Genomic DNA, 15,724 nt, shown 5'->3' with positions numbered 1-15,724 from the left:
CTGGAGATTGGAGTGTGCGGCTCACAGACGGAGTCTTATGAGTGGTGCCAATGTAATTGAAACTGCTATTTACAAAAAATTAAGTATAATTGGAGATTGGTCACCGTTTTCTTTCATCAGCACAGTGTGTGCCTGCTCCACCAGACCCTCTGTGGCATGGCAATGAATCAGAGAGAGCTGAACATTACAAATTGGTACAATTTCAGGTAGCGTAAATGCAGACAGTATTTCAAGGACTGCAGTAATGCAAACCAGATTCGTTTTATGGTCAAGTTAAGTGTTTGCCTGCAACACTTTGTCTGGAAATTTGATTGAATGCAGAAAAGTTGTCGGAATGACACATGGGCTTCAGTCGTCTTTAGTCCAGTCACCTGCCAGAACAAAGCTGAAGAAGTAGTTTCAGAGAAAGGTCCTAACATATTTTTAGGAATAGACCTGAATTCTTTGTTAAATTCAACATGAAAACAGTTCATGCCATTTGCTTTCTTAACAAAAGTCCCTTGTCCTATAGTTTAAATGCATCATTAAAGGGATAGTTCCCCCTAAAATGAAAATTCTGTCAGTAATTATTCCCCCTCATGTTGTTCCAAACCCGAAAGACCTTCGTTGTTCTTCGAAACACAAATTAAGATATTTTTAAAGAAATCCGAAAGCTTTCTGACCCTGCATAGACAACAATGCAACTGACACGTTCAAGGCCCAAAAAGGATGTAAGGACATTGTTAAAATATTCCATGTGACATTAGTGGTTCAAACTTAATGTTATGAAGCTACGAGAATATTTTTTGTGTGCAAAAAAATGATGGGGGGAGGCAATACATAAAGTATTGCAGGTGAACTCTCCCTTTAATTTAAATGTGCTCCAAATGCAGAGGTAAAAAAATTGTGTATAGAATCGTTTTATATATATATAATTATTTTCTGAATCTCGTGTGAATTATGTGACATTGACTGGAAAAATGGCTGCTGAAAATTCAGTTTTTTTTACAACAGGAGTAAATTACATATTAAAATATATTCAATTTGAAAACAAACAGCTATTTTAAATTGTAATAATATTTAACTTTAATACTATTTTACTATATTTTTGATCAAGTAAATGCAGCTTTGGTGAGCATCAGAGACTTCTTTTAAAAATATTAAACAAACTTTCTGACCCGATGACTGGATTTTTCCAATCATTACGGTAGCATTTGCTACTGACATCGTTTTCCTGTGAAATGCACTCTTTTGGAAAACTGTCATGGTTTAATTGTTGAGCACAGACAAAACTTCCAGCTCAAGTCTTAGCTTGAATAGAGTATCAGTATCTGTTTTTCCAATATACACTCTTAAAAAAAAAAAAAAAAAGGTACTTCACGATGCCATAGAAGAACCTTTTTGTCTAAATGGTTCTATAAAGAACTTTTAACATCTGAATAACCTTTCTGTTTCACAAAAGGTTCTTTGTGGTGAAAGAAGGTTCTTCAGATTATAAAAAGGTAAGAAAGAGATGGTTCTTTAAAGAACCTTTGACTGAATTGTTCTTTGTGGAACCAAAAATGGTTCTTCTATGGCATCGCTTGAAGAACCTTTTGAAGCACCTTTATTTTTAAGAGTGTACTCTTTCTTTTACTTTGACTAGTAGGAATGTGTTGAAAAAGCCTCGCAAAGACTGAATTAACACAGTCCCTACTGCCTGCAGTGAGGTCAATGAGGGCAGTGTGTTTGATTGAGTCTGTGTGAAAGTTTATGCCGGTTTCTTCCTGAGTCTGACTCCGTCATTCAAGTAGTGAGGCTTCACATAGTTGGCTGTGGCACTGTTTGCTTATGTCTGTTTGACTTCTGGCTATTTGGAGCCAGTCTCTCTCTCTCTCTCTCTCTCTCTCTCTCTTTTGTCTCTCTCTCTCTTTGTGACCACTTAATTCCCACTCTCTCTCTCTCACACACACACACACACACTCTCTCTCTCTCTCTCTCTCTCTCTCTCTCTCTCTCTCTCTCTCTGTGTGTGTGGGGGGGGGGTGAGATACAAGAAATGCTCAACGTGTTTTAGTGCATTTGGCTACACTCTCTGGAGGAACTAAATGAGTGAAAGTGCTCAAGCAAGCTTTGGCGAACTCCTTTTTGGTTTTCCGCCCTTCAAACAAACATCCTTGCTGCGAACAGATACAGCATCACCCGCAGATACATAAACTCAATGACGGGACTCCAGAGTTTCACAGGAAATCAGAACAGGGTTGTGGCCATTGTTTAGATATGGTTTCCCATAGTTGTGAGCACATGTCTGAGCTGTGGTCAGTTTGCAAAGCAAACAGCTCTGCGAAATTAGGAGATTGTCTAAATTGCTTTTTTATGGGAAAGCATTGCGAGGTGGCTCTTGTGCTGTGTAATTGTGAATTAATGGGATTACTCTACAGATGCAGATGTTTGACCGCTAAACTCGCCATTCACAGACAGAAGATTAATTTAATTCAGAAAAACAGCTGTGGTTATGCAAATGAGGCGGCTCTTGCACAATAAGTGGTTAGCCAGACAAAAATGTCTGCCCACAAGCTGACTTCCTTCACTTTTTGTTACAGAAATGGCACTGTGTGGAGGAGGTCAGTGGTAAGTGGCGTTTGCAGAAGTGTAAGGGCTCTCTGAAGGAAGGATCTAAGAAGAGGGCGAGGAGTCTGCGCTCTAGAAGCTACGACAGCCGCGAGAAAGATTGCCACTGTGGAGACCGGCCTTACAAAGGGGCCAAGGCAGCACGGCGGGCACAGAGACAGTTTGCCCAGAGCAGTAATCCACGTAAGTATATGCACTCTGTTCAAGACTGTGTAGACAAACATTAGAGCTTTTAGACTTGGACTGAAAGTCACTCACTTGTCGCCACCTACTAGTTTAATGATGCAGCCTAGGAACGGTCAATTAGCAAATCAATAGAGTGAAGAGATTGAAAAGTTGAGTCACTGGGAAGAATCAAACTCAAACTCTTCACTACTAAAGCACTGAATGGAAATGTTGTCTTCCTAAGCTACAAACTTCTCATAATTTAGTTAAACTAGTTAGCTACCCTAAAACTATATACAGAGCTATTGACCAAGGGCAATTTGGGCTTTTTTTTTTTTGGTGTTAAATGTTTTAAATGCTTTGATTTTAAATTTGATTAAAAAAAATACAAACAGTAATATTATGAATAATGTTACAATTTAAAATAACTCTTTTCTATTTTAATATAATTTAAAATGTAATTTGTTTCTGAAATTTAAGCAGTCATTACCAGTTTTCAGTGTCACATGATCCTTCAGAATACCTTGCTGATTTGATGCTAAAGAAACATTTCTTATTCTTATCAGTGTTGAAAGCAGCTGTGCTGCTTAATAAATTATTTATTTATTTTGTAGAAACTGTATTGTTGCTGCATGTTAATATTGCATTATTAATATTAATATTGCCTTATTACAACAGGCATTATTTAAATGATAGTTTCATTATTTTTCCCTCAACAGTAAGGTTTTTCCTCAACACCTCATTTAAGCTGACAGAATTTAACTTTATGCTAAATAAATGCAATTAATAAAACTAGACATGCACAATTATTAATAAAGCATCATTAAACTAAATGTTTTCATTTAAAAAAAATCATAATCATCATGAATCATACATTAGGGGGTAAAGCTGTACATGCAGTACCATGTGACAATAAAAAAGTATCATTTATCACATTTTACTATTATACATTATAAAACTATTGCTATGAAACTAGCTGTTATACTGCTGAAAATGTTATTTAATTACTTCTAATTAATTGTCCATGATTGTGAGAGAACTCAGTCATATTTTTGGTGCCATCTATTGGTGATGAGCTGAAGTGGCATATTTTTGAAATATATTAGAGGAAATTTAATGAGCTCTAGCAATATGTATATAAATATTTAACTGTGCCATATAAATATTTAAGTATGTGTAGCTGACGCTGATGTCTTCCCTCAGGCTTCAGACCCCGCTTTGTTCACACACGGACGGCCAGATCCCTGTCAGTGGAGTTTGAGGGTGAAATCTACGATGTGGACCTGCAGGCCGATGACAAAACCCCCCTTGAGCCTCGACAAATCAGCAAACGGCACCATGAGCCTGAGGGAGGTTTTAATTCGGACTTCGGGTTGGAGTCCGATGACGGATCGGAGGAGATGCAGTCGGATGACACTAATGCTGTGGGATACCCCAATTCTCTTAAAGTCACACATAAGTAAGAACTCCAAGCCTTTGGTCACCTCTAAACATAAACTGAGTTCAATATTATTGTAGTATAGACTATTTAAAGTGTGTTTTGCTCATTTGTTGTTCATTTTACCTTGGAATCACAGGTGTTTCATATTAATGAATGACACTGTGCACTGTGAAAGGGAGATTTACCAGTCCTCCAGAGCGTGGAAAGACCACAAGAACTTTGTGGACCAAGAGGTGAGGCCCACTGTCTTGTATTATCTTTAATATTACAATTGTTTAAACCACATGGTGCTCATTTTATACACTTGTCCCATAGATTGAACTTCTCCAGGATAAAATGAAGAAACTGCGTGAGGTTAGAGGCCATTTAAAGAGGAGGAGACCCGATGAGTGTGACTGTGGAAAGAAGAGGTCAGTTGACATTTATCTTTGTTGGGCAATTCATGTCATGTGAACCGGATCAGTTTGAAGCAAATCTGAGCAGACTATGCAAACATGATTGTTCATCGTTCCACTGCTCATCTCTCTTGTTTTATTGTACTCCTCTATATACATTACTATTCAAAAGTTTGGGGTCAGTAAGATTTTTTAAATACTTTTATTAAGCATCGGTGCAATAAACTGATCAACAGTACTGATTTTACATTATAACAAAAAATAAAAATGCATCACAGTTTCCCCCAAAATATTAAGCAACACAACTGTTTTCAACATTGATCATACGAAATGTTTAAGCAGTAATGTTTAAGTTTGTTCAAGGCCTTTTTTAGAAATTCCAGCTGGACTCATTGAATTTAGTGCTGTTATCTCCTTATTACAACCAGCTACTTTAGCAAAGAGAGACAGCAGAAAAACAAACCCGAAAAATTGAAGAATAGGATTGACCATCTCCATCCCTTTAAGTGAGTGCTTCTGGTGTGTGTACATGTGTCCGTGCCTCGTCAGTTTGTCTGTCGTCTGTAGTTATTGTTGAGATAAAGTGTGTTGGATTTATGTCCCAATCCATGTAGAGCGTCTCTAACACACTTTGTTGACCGTGTGGTACGATTCACATTGATAATGCTGCCACTCAATCAAAGAATTTTGTATGTGAATTGTGAAATAATGAATGGAATTGTAAATTGTTTAATTCAGTCAATCTGGTTGAAATGTTGAAGTGTCATTGAATCCAACAGTTCTCATTTCATCCTGTTAAATGTGAATTGTTGCATGCATGCATATGTAGGCTACATGTTGTCGGTTAGTTAATCAGTACATTTTCAGTCCATGGGTCGCGGTTCTGATGGGGTCATTAAATTAAGAGCTCTTTCATAAGCATCTCTACCCATAAACATAAACGTAAACACTCATTTTGAAGTGTAAACACATCATTACAACCACAGTCACTTTGTGAGATTATGAAACACCCTGGTCTGAAAATAGGACAAGAGCCTTGTGGTTTTTAGGGGAGGTGGTGTGTACCCAATCCTTCCACTTTCTCATGACCTCTGACCCCATCTATGTGCAGAGCTGGCTGGTTTGCCTCCCCCCATCATTGTGTAATTCACCTGGGATGGAGTTCCCTTTCGCTCTAGCTCTAATGTCTCATTTATTTATGCCACCAGAGAGGCCATGCAGGAAGTGGACAGCAAGACTCAACTCTACAACGAGATCCGCCGCAGGAAGAAAGAGCGGAAGGAGAGGAAGAGGCAAAGGAAGGGTGATGATTGCAGTCTTCCTGGCCTCACCTGCTTCACGCATAATAATGACCACTGGCAGACCGCCCCCTTCTGGAACTGTAAGGAATTGTTCATTGATTTTGCTAGTCGCATTGATTTTATTTTTTTAAGTAAATAAGTTGACAAATTTCTCTCTTTCCATAGTGGGTGGCTTCTGTGCCTGCACAAGCTCTAACAACAACACATACTGGTGTCTGAGAACTATAAATGAAACTCACAACACACTCTTCTGTGAATTTGCCACTGGTTTCCTGGAGTACTTTGATCTTAACAGTGACCCATATCAGGTGAGGATGTGTTCTCAGTTGTATTTTAATTGGAAAATTTGCTCTAAGTCCGAGATGTGGTATAGCATTAGTGTTGTAGTGCATCCCTATGTGGATGTAAGTTCAATTTTGATCCCTCTTCCTCACTTCTTTCTTGTTTCTCTCCAGTATACTTTTAAATAAAAGCCTTAGAAGCCCATAATTAAAAAAAAAAAATACTGTAAGATAACAGCATGCTCTTACAGGAAGAGTCATTATCCATAATTACAGCACTTACAATAGCTGACTCAATAAGTGCATATTATGTTTTGCAGTTAACCAACGCAGTTTATACAGTGGAGAGGGACGTTTTGAGCCAACTGCATTTACAGCTGATGGAAATGAGGAGCTGTCAGGGCCACAAGCAGTGCAACCCGAGGCCAAAAGGCTTAGATGCAGGTAACACTCCTGTCCTGTCTCTGCAGTACCCATTCTGTGTGAAATGAGGGATGAAACATGCTTGAACTCCTTTATTTTTGCTTCTGAGATGTTTTCAACATCCAGATATGAAAGATTCAGTTGCATCTCTGCTGAAAAACCAGATTAAACCAGCCTCAGGTTTACTGGTCTGGCTAAACTGGTGTTTAGCTGGTCTCCAACTGGTCTCCCAGCCTGACCATCTGAAGTGCCTAAAACCCTTATAAAACCAACCAACAGACCAGCTTAGGCTGGTTTAGCGGTTTTTTTCAGCAGGTATGTACTGTAAGTGCTCACATGGAAAAAAATGGCATGGTTTAATAAAGGGTGATACACGCTGGCTTATTTTATTTTTTTAGCCAATACTTCATTGTCCAAGTTGAGAGGAAAGTAGTCGATATTTAACAAAATTTGGTCTAGCATGGATTACTTTGACACGGCCTGATGCATGAATGGGATGAACCACACATGAGATGCCATGTGGCACAATATCTAATTGTGGATGATGGATTGGTCACTAAATTTGGTTTCTGTCTAAACTGTCTGCTCATCTCGTTTTTTCCATTTATATTTTTAATTTTATTCCCTCACCAGGGGACTATAATATTCCAGCAGCCTAGCAATCACATCATCTCATACTTTTGCTTTTTTTTTTCATTCTTAGTGAATGCCAGACTAGATGAATGGCTCCTGTGAAAGAGATGTGGCTGTTGTATGTGCTTTGTGTAATTTTGAAAATCTAAATTTGTAAACTTATACTGTATATTGACACATTCATCTCTGAGTGTTTTTTAAAATATTTTTTAGCAGTGGAATTGTGGTTTAAAAACCACTTTCTAGCAGGATTATTTTCTGTTCATTACTGGGAAGGAAGAGGTTTCTGTAACATTGGGTATTTGGCCATTTAAAACCAGGACCATTGAGATTTTCACTGTTCTGAAAACCATTAATAATTTTCTTTGAGGGGAGACTGACTCATCATAATGACATCATAAAAAACAGTTATATAAAGGATTTTGTATTATTGAATATTTTGATTTATACAAGTTGTCATAGCTTTTCAACAACTAAATCAATTATGAGGTGAGCGCCTGTTTCGGAGGCAAAAACAATGGTTTTGGTTTGTAATAAAATCATCTTAAAGCGATAGTTTGCCCAAAAATAAATTCAGCATGTACTCATACTTATGTCATTCCAGATCTGTATGACTGACTTTCTTTCATTAAAACAAAACTCTCTTCCATAAAAAGTGAATGTCAAAAGCACCAAGTCTTATGAAGTCATACATTACATTATTGTGAAGATTATCATCAAACATTTATCTATTTTTATTTCTCACACAAAGCTGTAATATGATTTCAGAGGACTTGAAATTTAGCATCTTATGGGCCACTTGTAGTTTTTGTGTGTTTACAGCCTTTAGTTACGATTAACTTTCATTAAATGGAAAAGAGCAGCATGAACATTCTGTTAAACTTCTTCTTTTGTCTTCAATGGAAGAAAGAAAGGTAAAGTTTGATGATTTCTCAGGCACAACTAAAACATTTTGGGGTGAACACACATCCATACATGACTAGATTGAGGAATTAAGACAGATAATAAAAATAGGATTTGCCACTTAGTAATGTACAAAATATTACAAAAACAGATGCATGTTGTTAATACATATTAGTCTGCATGTTGGCATATTATCATGTTATTTGTGACCTTAAGTCATGAAACACTGTTAACAATGTCATCGTATAACATTCATTCCATTCTTAACACTACACTTACCATCTTTTTCTTCAGGACCATCCGAGGATTTTCCTCATCTTTCACATCCTCATTCCTTCATTGTGTCTTTAATCTAACAATACTTCTCCTCAGGAGCTGGGGGTTATGCATGAAGAACTGCAATGTGATTGTTTTGTTTGTTTGTTTGTTTTTTAATCACAATAGACATTTAACATTTTAAATGCTTTTATTTTCCTGATCAGGAAGTAAAGATGGAGGAAGCTATGATCAACACAGGTATCCACACTTTTTGAATCCCTCATTGGCTTTTGAAATAACTGCATGGGCAGCTTGTTTCCACTAATATGCCATGATTCATTGAGCTAAGTGTGTGGTTGCATGCTGGGTTGAGCTAACAATTCAAGTATATTTAAAAATGACATGAATATTAGTATTTAAAACCTCAAGTTTTAGAATTACAAGATCATTCCTCTAATTTTAACTCCTAATGTATTGCTTTTTGTTTTTATGTATTCCTAAACTCAAATAATTTACATAAAATCCAAGGCTATTCATACACACCATTTAGTGGGGACTTCTCAGTCCACAGAACATCAATATTTCAGATTTTTTCTTACATTTCTCGTTCACGCTTATCTTGACATCTCTGTTTTTTGGCTTACCTGCTTACCAGGCAACAGCAGCATCGAAAATGGTCAAAGTTGAGGAGGCCAAGCCTTTCATTCCTGTGAGTCTTTCAGACCATATGAACCCATTTCTGTTCTCATTCCACTCTCAAGTAGTTCTCCAAACTGCACACCACATCTCCATAGACCCCGAGTTAAGTGGCAGTTCTGGTTCAGTGCGGCCCATGTCTCCTAGGCCATCAGTTACTGCCTGACCCGCTCTGGGAATGCTCATTTCATTCACTCGCCCTCCTTTAACACGCTTTTGTTTTTGCAGTTTTTCATTTTCTACCTCTCACCCACACTTTCAGGCTCATATTTAGTTTTTTTGGGTTGCTGATTTCTTGGTTCCAGGATTTTCCATCTTTTCAGTCTCTCGTTGGATGTTTCATTTTAGTTTGAACCTCATTGCACAGATTTTAAGTCTGTCTGCGCACTCTTTATTTATGATGTATTGGTTTTGGGTGTCTGTTTGGAGGACATTCGTTGCCTTGATCTGCATTCACACTGCTTTACTGCTTCAGAATAGAGCTTTTCTCTTGGTCTAAGGCTTAAAAAAGCACTGCAGTGGTGTGTGGGGCACTAATAAGCACCACAAGTAGGCCGGGAATAACTGCATGTTTTAGACTCATTCCAAAGCAAATGCTTTTCTGCGCGGCAATCATCAACCCTTACTGATTTCTCTCACTTCCCCCTCTCCCGTTTCCCAGAACACAGCCAGCCTGGGACGTCCACAAAGGTTAAGCTGCCCAATTTCACAGAGGTCATCGACTGGCAAGGACTGGCAGTTTTGTACAGCGTGAACGAGAGTTTGTATAAACACAGACACAACTACAGTCCCGACCTGGATGACTGGATGAACTTTTGGAAGGATGTAGATAGTATGTTTGCACTGCTGAGAAATTTAAAGACACTCAACCAAACCGATAAACTTGACCCCCTGGCTGAGCTGGGCTCCGGGGTCCCGGAGGAGGCCAGCGGTGCTGGATTACCAATCCGAAAGGAGCGACCCCCGATTACTGTCACCAAAGGTCCCTCGAGAGGTCTGACCCCCAAAACTCTTCAAAAGAGTAATTTAAAGTCTCTTAATGAACTCCCAGAAGGCCGCCCAACTAAACCAAGTGCGCTTCCCAGGGGAGACACCTGGGTTCAACAGCTGGATAATGAGTTGGACAATGACGGAATGACGTTTAGCGGCAACGGCGTCACTGAACTGGAGACCCACCATGACTTTCTGTTGCGCAGCTCTAAAATTCTGGATCTCCACCTGCAGGAAGATGAGGAGGACATTTTTCAGGCCCAGGGTTACCTTCCCCTCTCATCGCAGCCAGCCAGACCCCCAGAGCCTGCTGGGGAAACTCCTCCAGCCCGGAGTGACACCCTACAGGAGAAGTGGAATGGAAGTGTTAAACCTTTTACCCACAAGCCCAGGGATGTTCAGGACTCGGAGGGTAGCGCCTCGGGACCATCCCCTTTGAGAAAGGACTGCTGCCATGCACTGTGAAGCCAGCCAACTCAGAGACACTAACCCCATGGAGCATGGACTGCTCTCCTGTATAATCCAATGAATTATTTTATTTTTTACAGGTACTTCCATTTATTAGAAATCAGTGTTATGTATTTTGTAAAAAAATATATATATATAAATAAATATAAAAATGTAGAGGTAAAGTATCGGATGCATCTTAAATGTTGGGTTTGGTTTTAAATCTCAAGTGGGAAAACACCATCAAAGTAAGGTTTTAATATATTTTTAATTAAGAAACAGGTTAAAATGGTGAAACTGTCATATTGCATATTTTACGAGGTGGCTAATTCATACGACCTCACTCATACAAATTCATACGATTTTTGCTAAATCGCACATATTTTACGAGTAGCACAATTCGTATGAATTTGTACGAATGACCTACACCTAACCCCACCCCTAAACCTACCCGTCACTGGAGTCTAGACAAACCGTATAAAATCGTACAAGTGAGGTCGTATGAATTTGTACGAATTAGCCACCTCGTAAAATACATTCGAATTGGTCGTGAGATAGCGTTGATTAACCACATGCAGATTGTTTCCCCAGATATTTGATGCACTTTTTTCATGTTTGTCGACTTCTGCAGTCTCTTAAGACGTAAACGACTCCATGTTGACACCCAACACAAGTCATTATTTGTTGGATTTGCTTTCGTTAATGAGTATCGTTGGTGTTTTCTTCTATGTTTACTTCAGCTTGTTAGGTTCGGTTCACTGTTTACTCTTTAAAACACTGCTTGAACATGTTTTATACTCTTGGATTGTGGGTTCAAAGGTTTGACTTGTTGGTGAAATGGTTCTCTCACAAATGTATAGTTCTGCTGCATTCAATCCATATAATATAAGAAGGGCATTCACTGTAAGTGCTTTAATCATGGATGACTCTAACATTTTCACTAACCTACAAAAAGTAATGAATTACTTTAAAGTAGCTTGTTTCATTTGTGAAGAATGTGAGATGGGCATTTATTCCGAGCTTTCTGACCATTTTCTTCCTGTCTTTTAGAATTGTGATGTCTAAATTCATTTTTGAAGTAAAAATTGTTTGAAATATGAAATGACCTGCCAAATTTGCAAATATTACATTACTTTTTAACCAGTGGTGTTGAAACTATTCTGGCTTCTGGAAAGCCAAGAAGCTGTTTTGAAATAAAAACCTGCCAAACATTTGTTTCACCTACCTTGTGCCTCTAACCTTTCATTGATGGATTGGATTGTACAATTGAATGAAATTACATTAAAAAAAAAATGTGACACTGATGTTACACTGCAAATGAAAGTTGTAGAGCTTTTTATAATGTACTGCAAAGTAGCGAGTTTTACAGTTAAAGTTCTTATCTATTGTTATTTGGGTGTAGAAGATGCGATTCTGCCTTCCAGCATATGAAAATAAGCTAACTGAATAAAAGGTATGAACATATGATGAAAATGCACTTTATTTCATTGTTCTTTCATGTGTATCGTACTTGTGGACATTTTGTGATTACTTTTATCCTTTCTAGCCATAAAAAATGTTTTCTATATCTCCACATGCACTTTATTTTAGGTCATGTCCTGGGCTGAGTGCTTTGAATAACAGTCAAGCCATTAATAACGTTCTGCCAAGAAGTCCTGAGCAGGCTGTCTTGGCATGACTCTACCAATGCCATGAATTTTTCTTAATGTTTGCTCTATAAATGTATGCACTCCAGGAAGGCAGCAGAAACCAGTTTTTATTTACTTTTAAGATTGGAACTGTGGTCAGGTACCAAAGTACCATTTTGCTGAAGGTGTAGGATGGCTTAGTTTTAATACATAATGCAATGAAATGTATAGACTACACAGAATTTTTTATATATATATATATATATATACAAATAATAACATTATTTAAATAACCTACAGATGATTAAAATAAATCACAAAGGAAAAAATTATTTGATCCACATTCAAATGTTCTGTGATTATATAAAATGGATTAAAAGACTATTATGAAGAAATATAATGACATGTTGATTGACTGAGCTGTGGTTGCAACTTATTTGCAGTGATCTAAAAAAATTAGTTGTAAAAGACGCATATGACCACCAGGTGGTGTTACTGTACTCAGTTCCCCGGTGTGTATTTGAGTACAGCTTAAGAGGGATGTGGGAAAGTAATTAGGGGTGTCCTCACTGAAGGAGACAAGATTGAGACATGACTCAAAGCAAAAACTTTCAGCATCTATGGAAGAACTGTGCAACAGTGATGTGAGATGCTATTTTTGTCCCTGTAACTATTTAATTTAAAGATAATGAACATGCTTCTCTCAGAGTTTCATTGAAAACTTCATAAGCTGGACAAACACTGCCACATACACATTCTAAGGCTTTTTCATGGAGAAGGGTGCTGACTGACACTAAAAAAAGAGTGACACATGGGTCAAAGGTCAGTTGGACACCTGGGTGAGAGTGACCCCTGAGGAAGACCATAAAGATCGGGTTTGTCTTTATTATTACACCTTTGTCTTGAGTCTTTTTATGTGCTAGCCTAGTTGTCATTATGAAGAAGCTTTTTGGTTATCACTTTTAGGCTGTATATTTGGAAGTTTCAAACATTTAACACCTTTATCTTTTCATGGAAATTTAAAAATTCTACATTTATCGGCTACATACACATAATACATGGTCAAACATGTTGAATTAATAAACACATTAATTAAACAAAAGTGACAGTAAGGTTTCTAATTCTGTCCTTTTGATGTTATTTGTTAAAGAATTCTGAAGAAATCACAGGTTCCAAATTTAAATACGTCCTCAAACTTATTTTATTTATTTAGTTATTCACTTTTTTATCTTGATATTTTAGCTAGCTGCAACAAGTGGACACAAGTTCTTCACATGTTTTAAAATGTTAAAGTTCATTTAAAATTATACCGTTTATTAAATGCATTTAGGTTTACTTTTTGTTGTTTTGTTAGTTATTTTTATTATTTGACACATTTTGATGACTATGATACACTGTTTAATGGCAGCTTCCATTGTACAGCTACTGGGGCATGTTGTCACAAAGTGTACTTTTTTTCATCTCTCTGAACATCATGAATTATGGTTGTTGAGGTCAAGGAATAGGGATAAGTATGTTTTAAAAACAAAGGTAAAACATACTTAACAAAGGGAAATAGGCCTACATTTCCCAGCATGCACTTGGAGGGCTCCGTCAACCCCTTCATCAAATCCGCAATCTTATCTCATTCACTCACTGTCCGTGTCGAGGACAACAACTCACTACCTCTGTCTCTATCTGCCCTTGTAAGTACACTACTCTTCATTCAGTTCATTATTATTATTACTACGTCTTGTTATTTTAATTAACGTTAGAGCTTAGAGTCGAGCTGTAAACGATGTGCTGTGAATGAATTCAAAGAAAGGATCAGTATTTGCACTGACAGTATATTGTACTATATGTTCACTCATGTATAAAGTCGTGACTTCGTAAACGTTAGGTGGGGAATTAGTTGTATTAGATAAACAAATAATTCGAGCAGGTTGACACGGTTTTTAATTTTCCTCCCAGTGTTTTATCAGTGGTCCGTCGCACGTTTACTGTTATTCTTTGTCTTTCTCGACCACTAATCTACCAGACAGCAGCTCGACTAAACAAAACAAATGACAAGATATGTACGCTGTTTGTATTGCTTCTTGAACAGTCTCCATATATGTTGCCCTGTTCATCTGCGCCCAGGTCCTGGTGGGCATGGGATCCACTCCTATCTACACGCTGGGACCAACGTACCTGGATGATAACGTGAAAAAGGAGAACGCTTCCCTCTACCTTGGTAAGAAACGTCTTTGTAGTTTTCATCACTACCTGTTTAATTTTGTGCTTCTGTTTTTACTTTTGTTGATTAAAGGATGACCTTTAATTCATAATATCACACTTAACAGTGTCATACATTCTGTTACACCAAATACACAAAATAATGATCTTTAAAAAAGCATCATATGACCCCTTTAAATATATATTTTTTCAAATATTTATTTTGTTAATTATAAAATTTTTATATTTATAAAATTCCCCTAAACATACAAGAAATATATAAACAAATATATACAAATATGATATATAACATGATATATAATTATTATATATACATATATTTATAATATAAATATCTACACATAAACTGTATATTACATAGACACACTAGATATATATTTTAATATTTAAAAAAAAAATTAATCATTATATAAATTAGTTTTAGTGAGTAACATAAATAATTACATTTATAAATTAATAAATACATAATATATACATATAAAGTGTATAAATATTAAACATAAACACTAGTTTTTATTTTGTAATTAATTAATTTAATAAATAAGTACAAATAAATACTCTCAATTTTTATATATTGTATATATTATATACATATTACTTTGTTTAGGGAGTTTTTTTAAATATAAATAAATGTACAATAATGATAAATATAATATTATATTCTATTACATTATGTAAATGTTATACAAATAAATGTTATTGTATTATAAATGTTAATCCTGGAGCAGCACCAGAAGTCATTGCAAGTTGAGGGGGGTATAATACATGATCACATGACGCTTGTTCGTTCCTGTCATATATATTTCCAAATCCCTTTTCTTCCACCCTGTGATTGAGCACGCTAATGAATTTGTATGAAAGCCTCTTTGGGTGCACTTGTATTCAAAGAGACTTTTGTTGAAGAAACCAGTCCATACTTGAAAAAAGGTGATAGCAGTGTTAAATTATCTTCTTGTTTTGTTTTTAATCAGCATCATGATATTATCAACATGTTAAGTCATAACCATGGTAACTATGAAGATATGAAGCTTGCTGGGAGTGTGCATAAGGGCAGGTTTTGACAAAACAAAGCTGCTTTAGTTGTATGATTGATTGGGACAGAATTGATTTAGAAATGTGTAGGAAGACCCCTTTATCTACAGCTTGGTGAGTAAGTGGGGCAGTGATGGACCCTCTGCCTGGGGCAACACCCATCTGACTGTAACCCCCAGCGGTGCACACTCCCAGACAGCATCTTTTAAAGAAGCACAGCACTGATCCAGAAACAGGGAGGGGTCTTTGTGATGGGTGATAATGCTTCAGTGAACATGCACATGCAGTCTTTGGAATAAAGAGCCCCATTATAAAGTACATATGCTGC

The 15,724-nt window shown here is 37.0% G+C and overlaps 1 protein-coding gene and 1 pseudogene across 1 annotated transcript in view; both read left to right on the top strand.

Annotated features, from left to right (window-relative positions):
• The window catches only part of LOC107566193 (extracellular sulfatase Sulf-1-like), a 100,960-nt pseudogene extending 88,996 nt beyond the window's left edge, over positions 1 to 11,964 (top strand).
• A 997-nt stretch (positions 11,965 to 12,961) lies between these two features.
• Positions 12,962 to 15,724, top strand: part of LOC107566192 (solute carrier organic anion transporter family member 5A1-like) — a 60,213-nt gene continuing 57,450 nt past the window's right edge. The window contains exons 1-2 of the mRNA XM_016251565.1: positions 12,962 to 12,989; positions 14,234 to 14,362. Of these exons, the coding sequence (XP_016107051.1) occupies positions 12,962 to 12,989; positions 14,234 to 14,362 (157 nt within the window). The remainder of the gene's footprint in view (positions 12,990 to 14,233; positions 14,363 to 15,724) is intronic.

This window comes from Sinocyclocheilus grahami, unplaced genomic scaffold (assembly GCF_001515645.1).
Source record: "Sinocyclocheilus grahami isolate Dianchi unplaced genomic scaffold, SAMN03320097.WGS_v1.1 scaffold1055.1, whole genome shotgun sequence".
Taxonomy (NCBI): Eukaryota; Metazoa; Chordata; class Actinopteri; order Cypriniformes; family Cyprinidae; genus Sinocyclocheilus; species Sinocyclocheilus grahami.
Note: the sequence above shows the minus strand (reverse complement) of the source record. Positions and strands in the feature narration are given on the sequence as shown.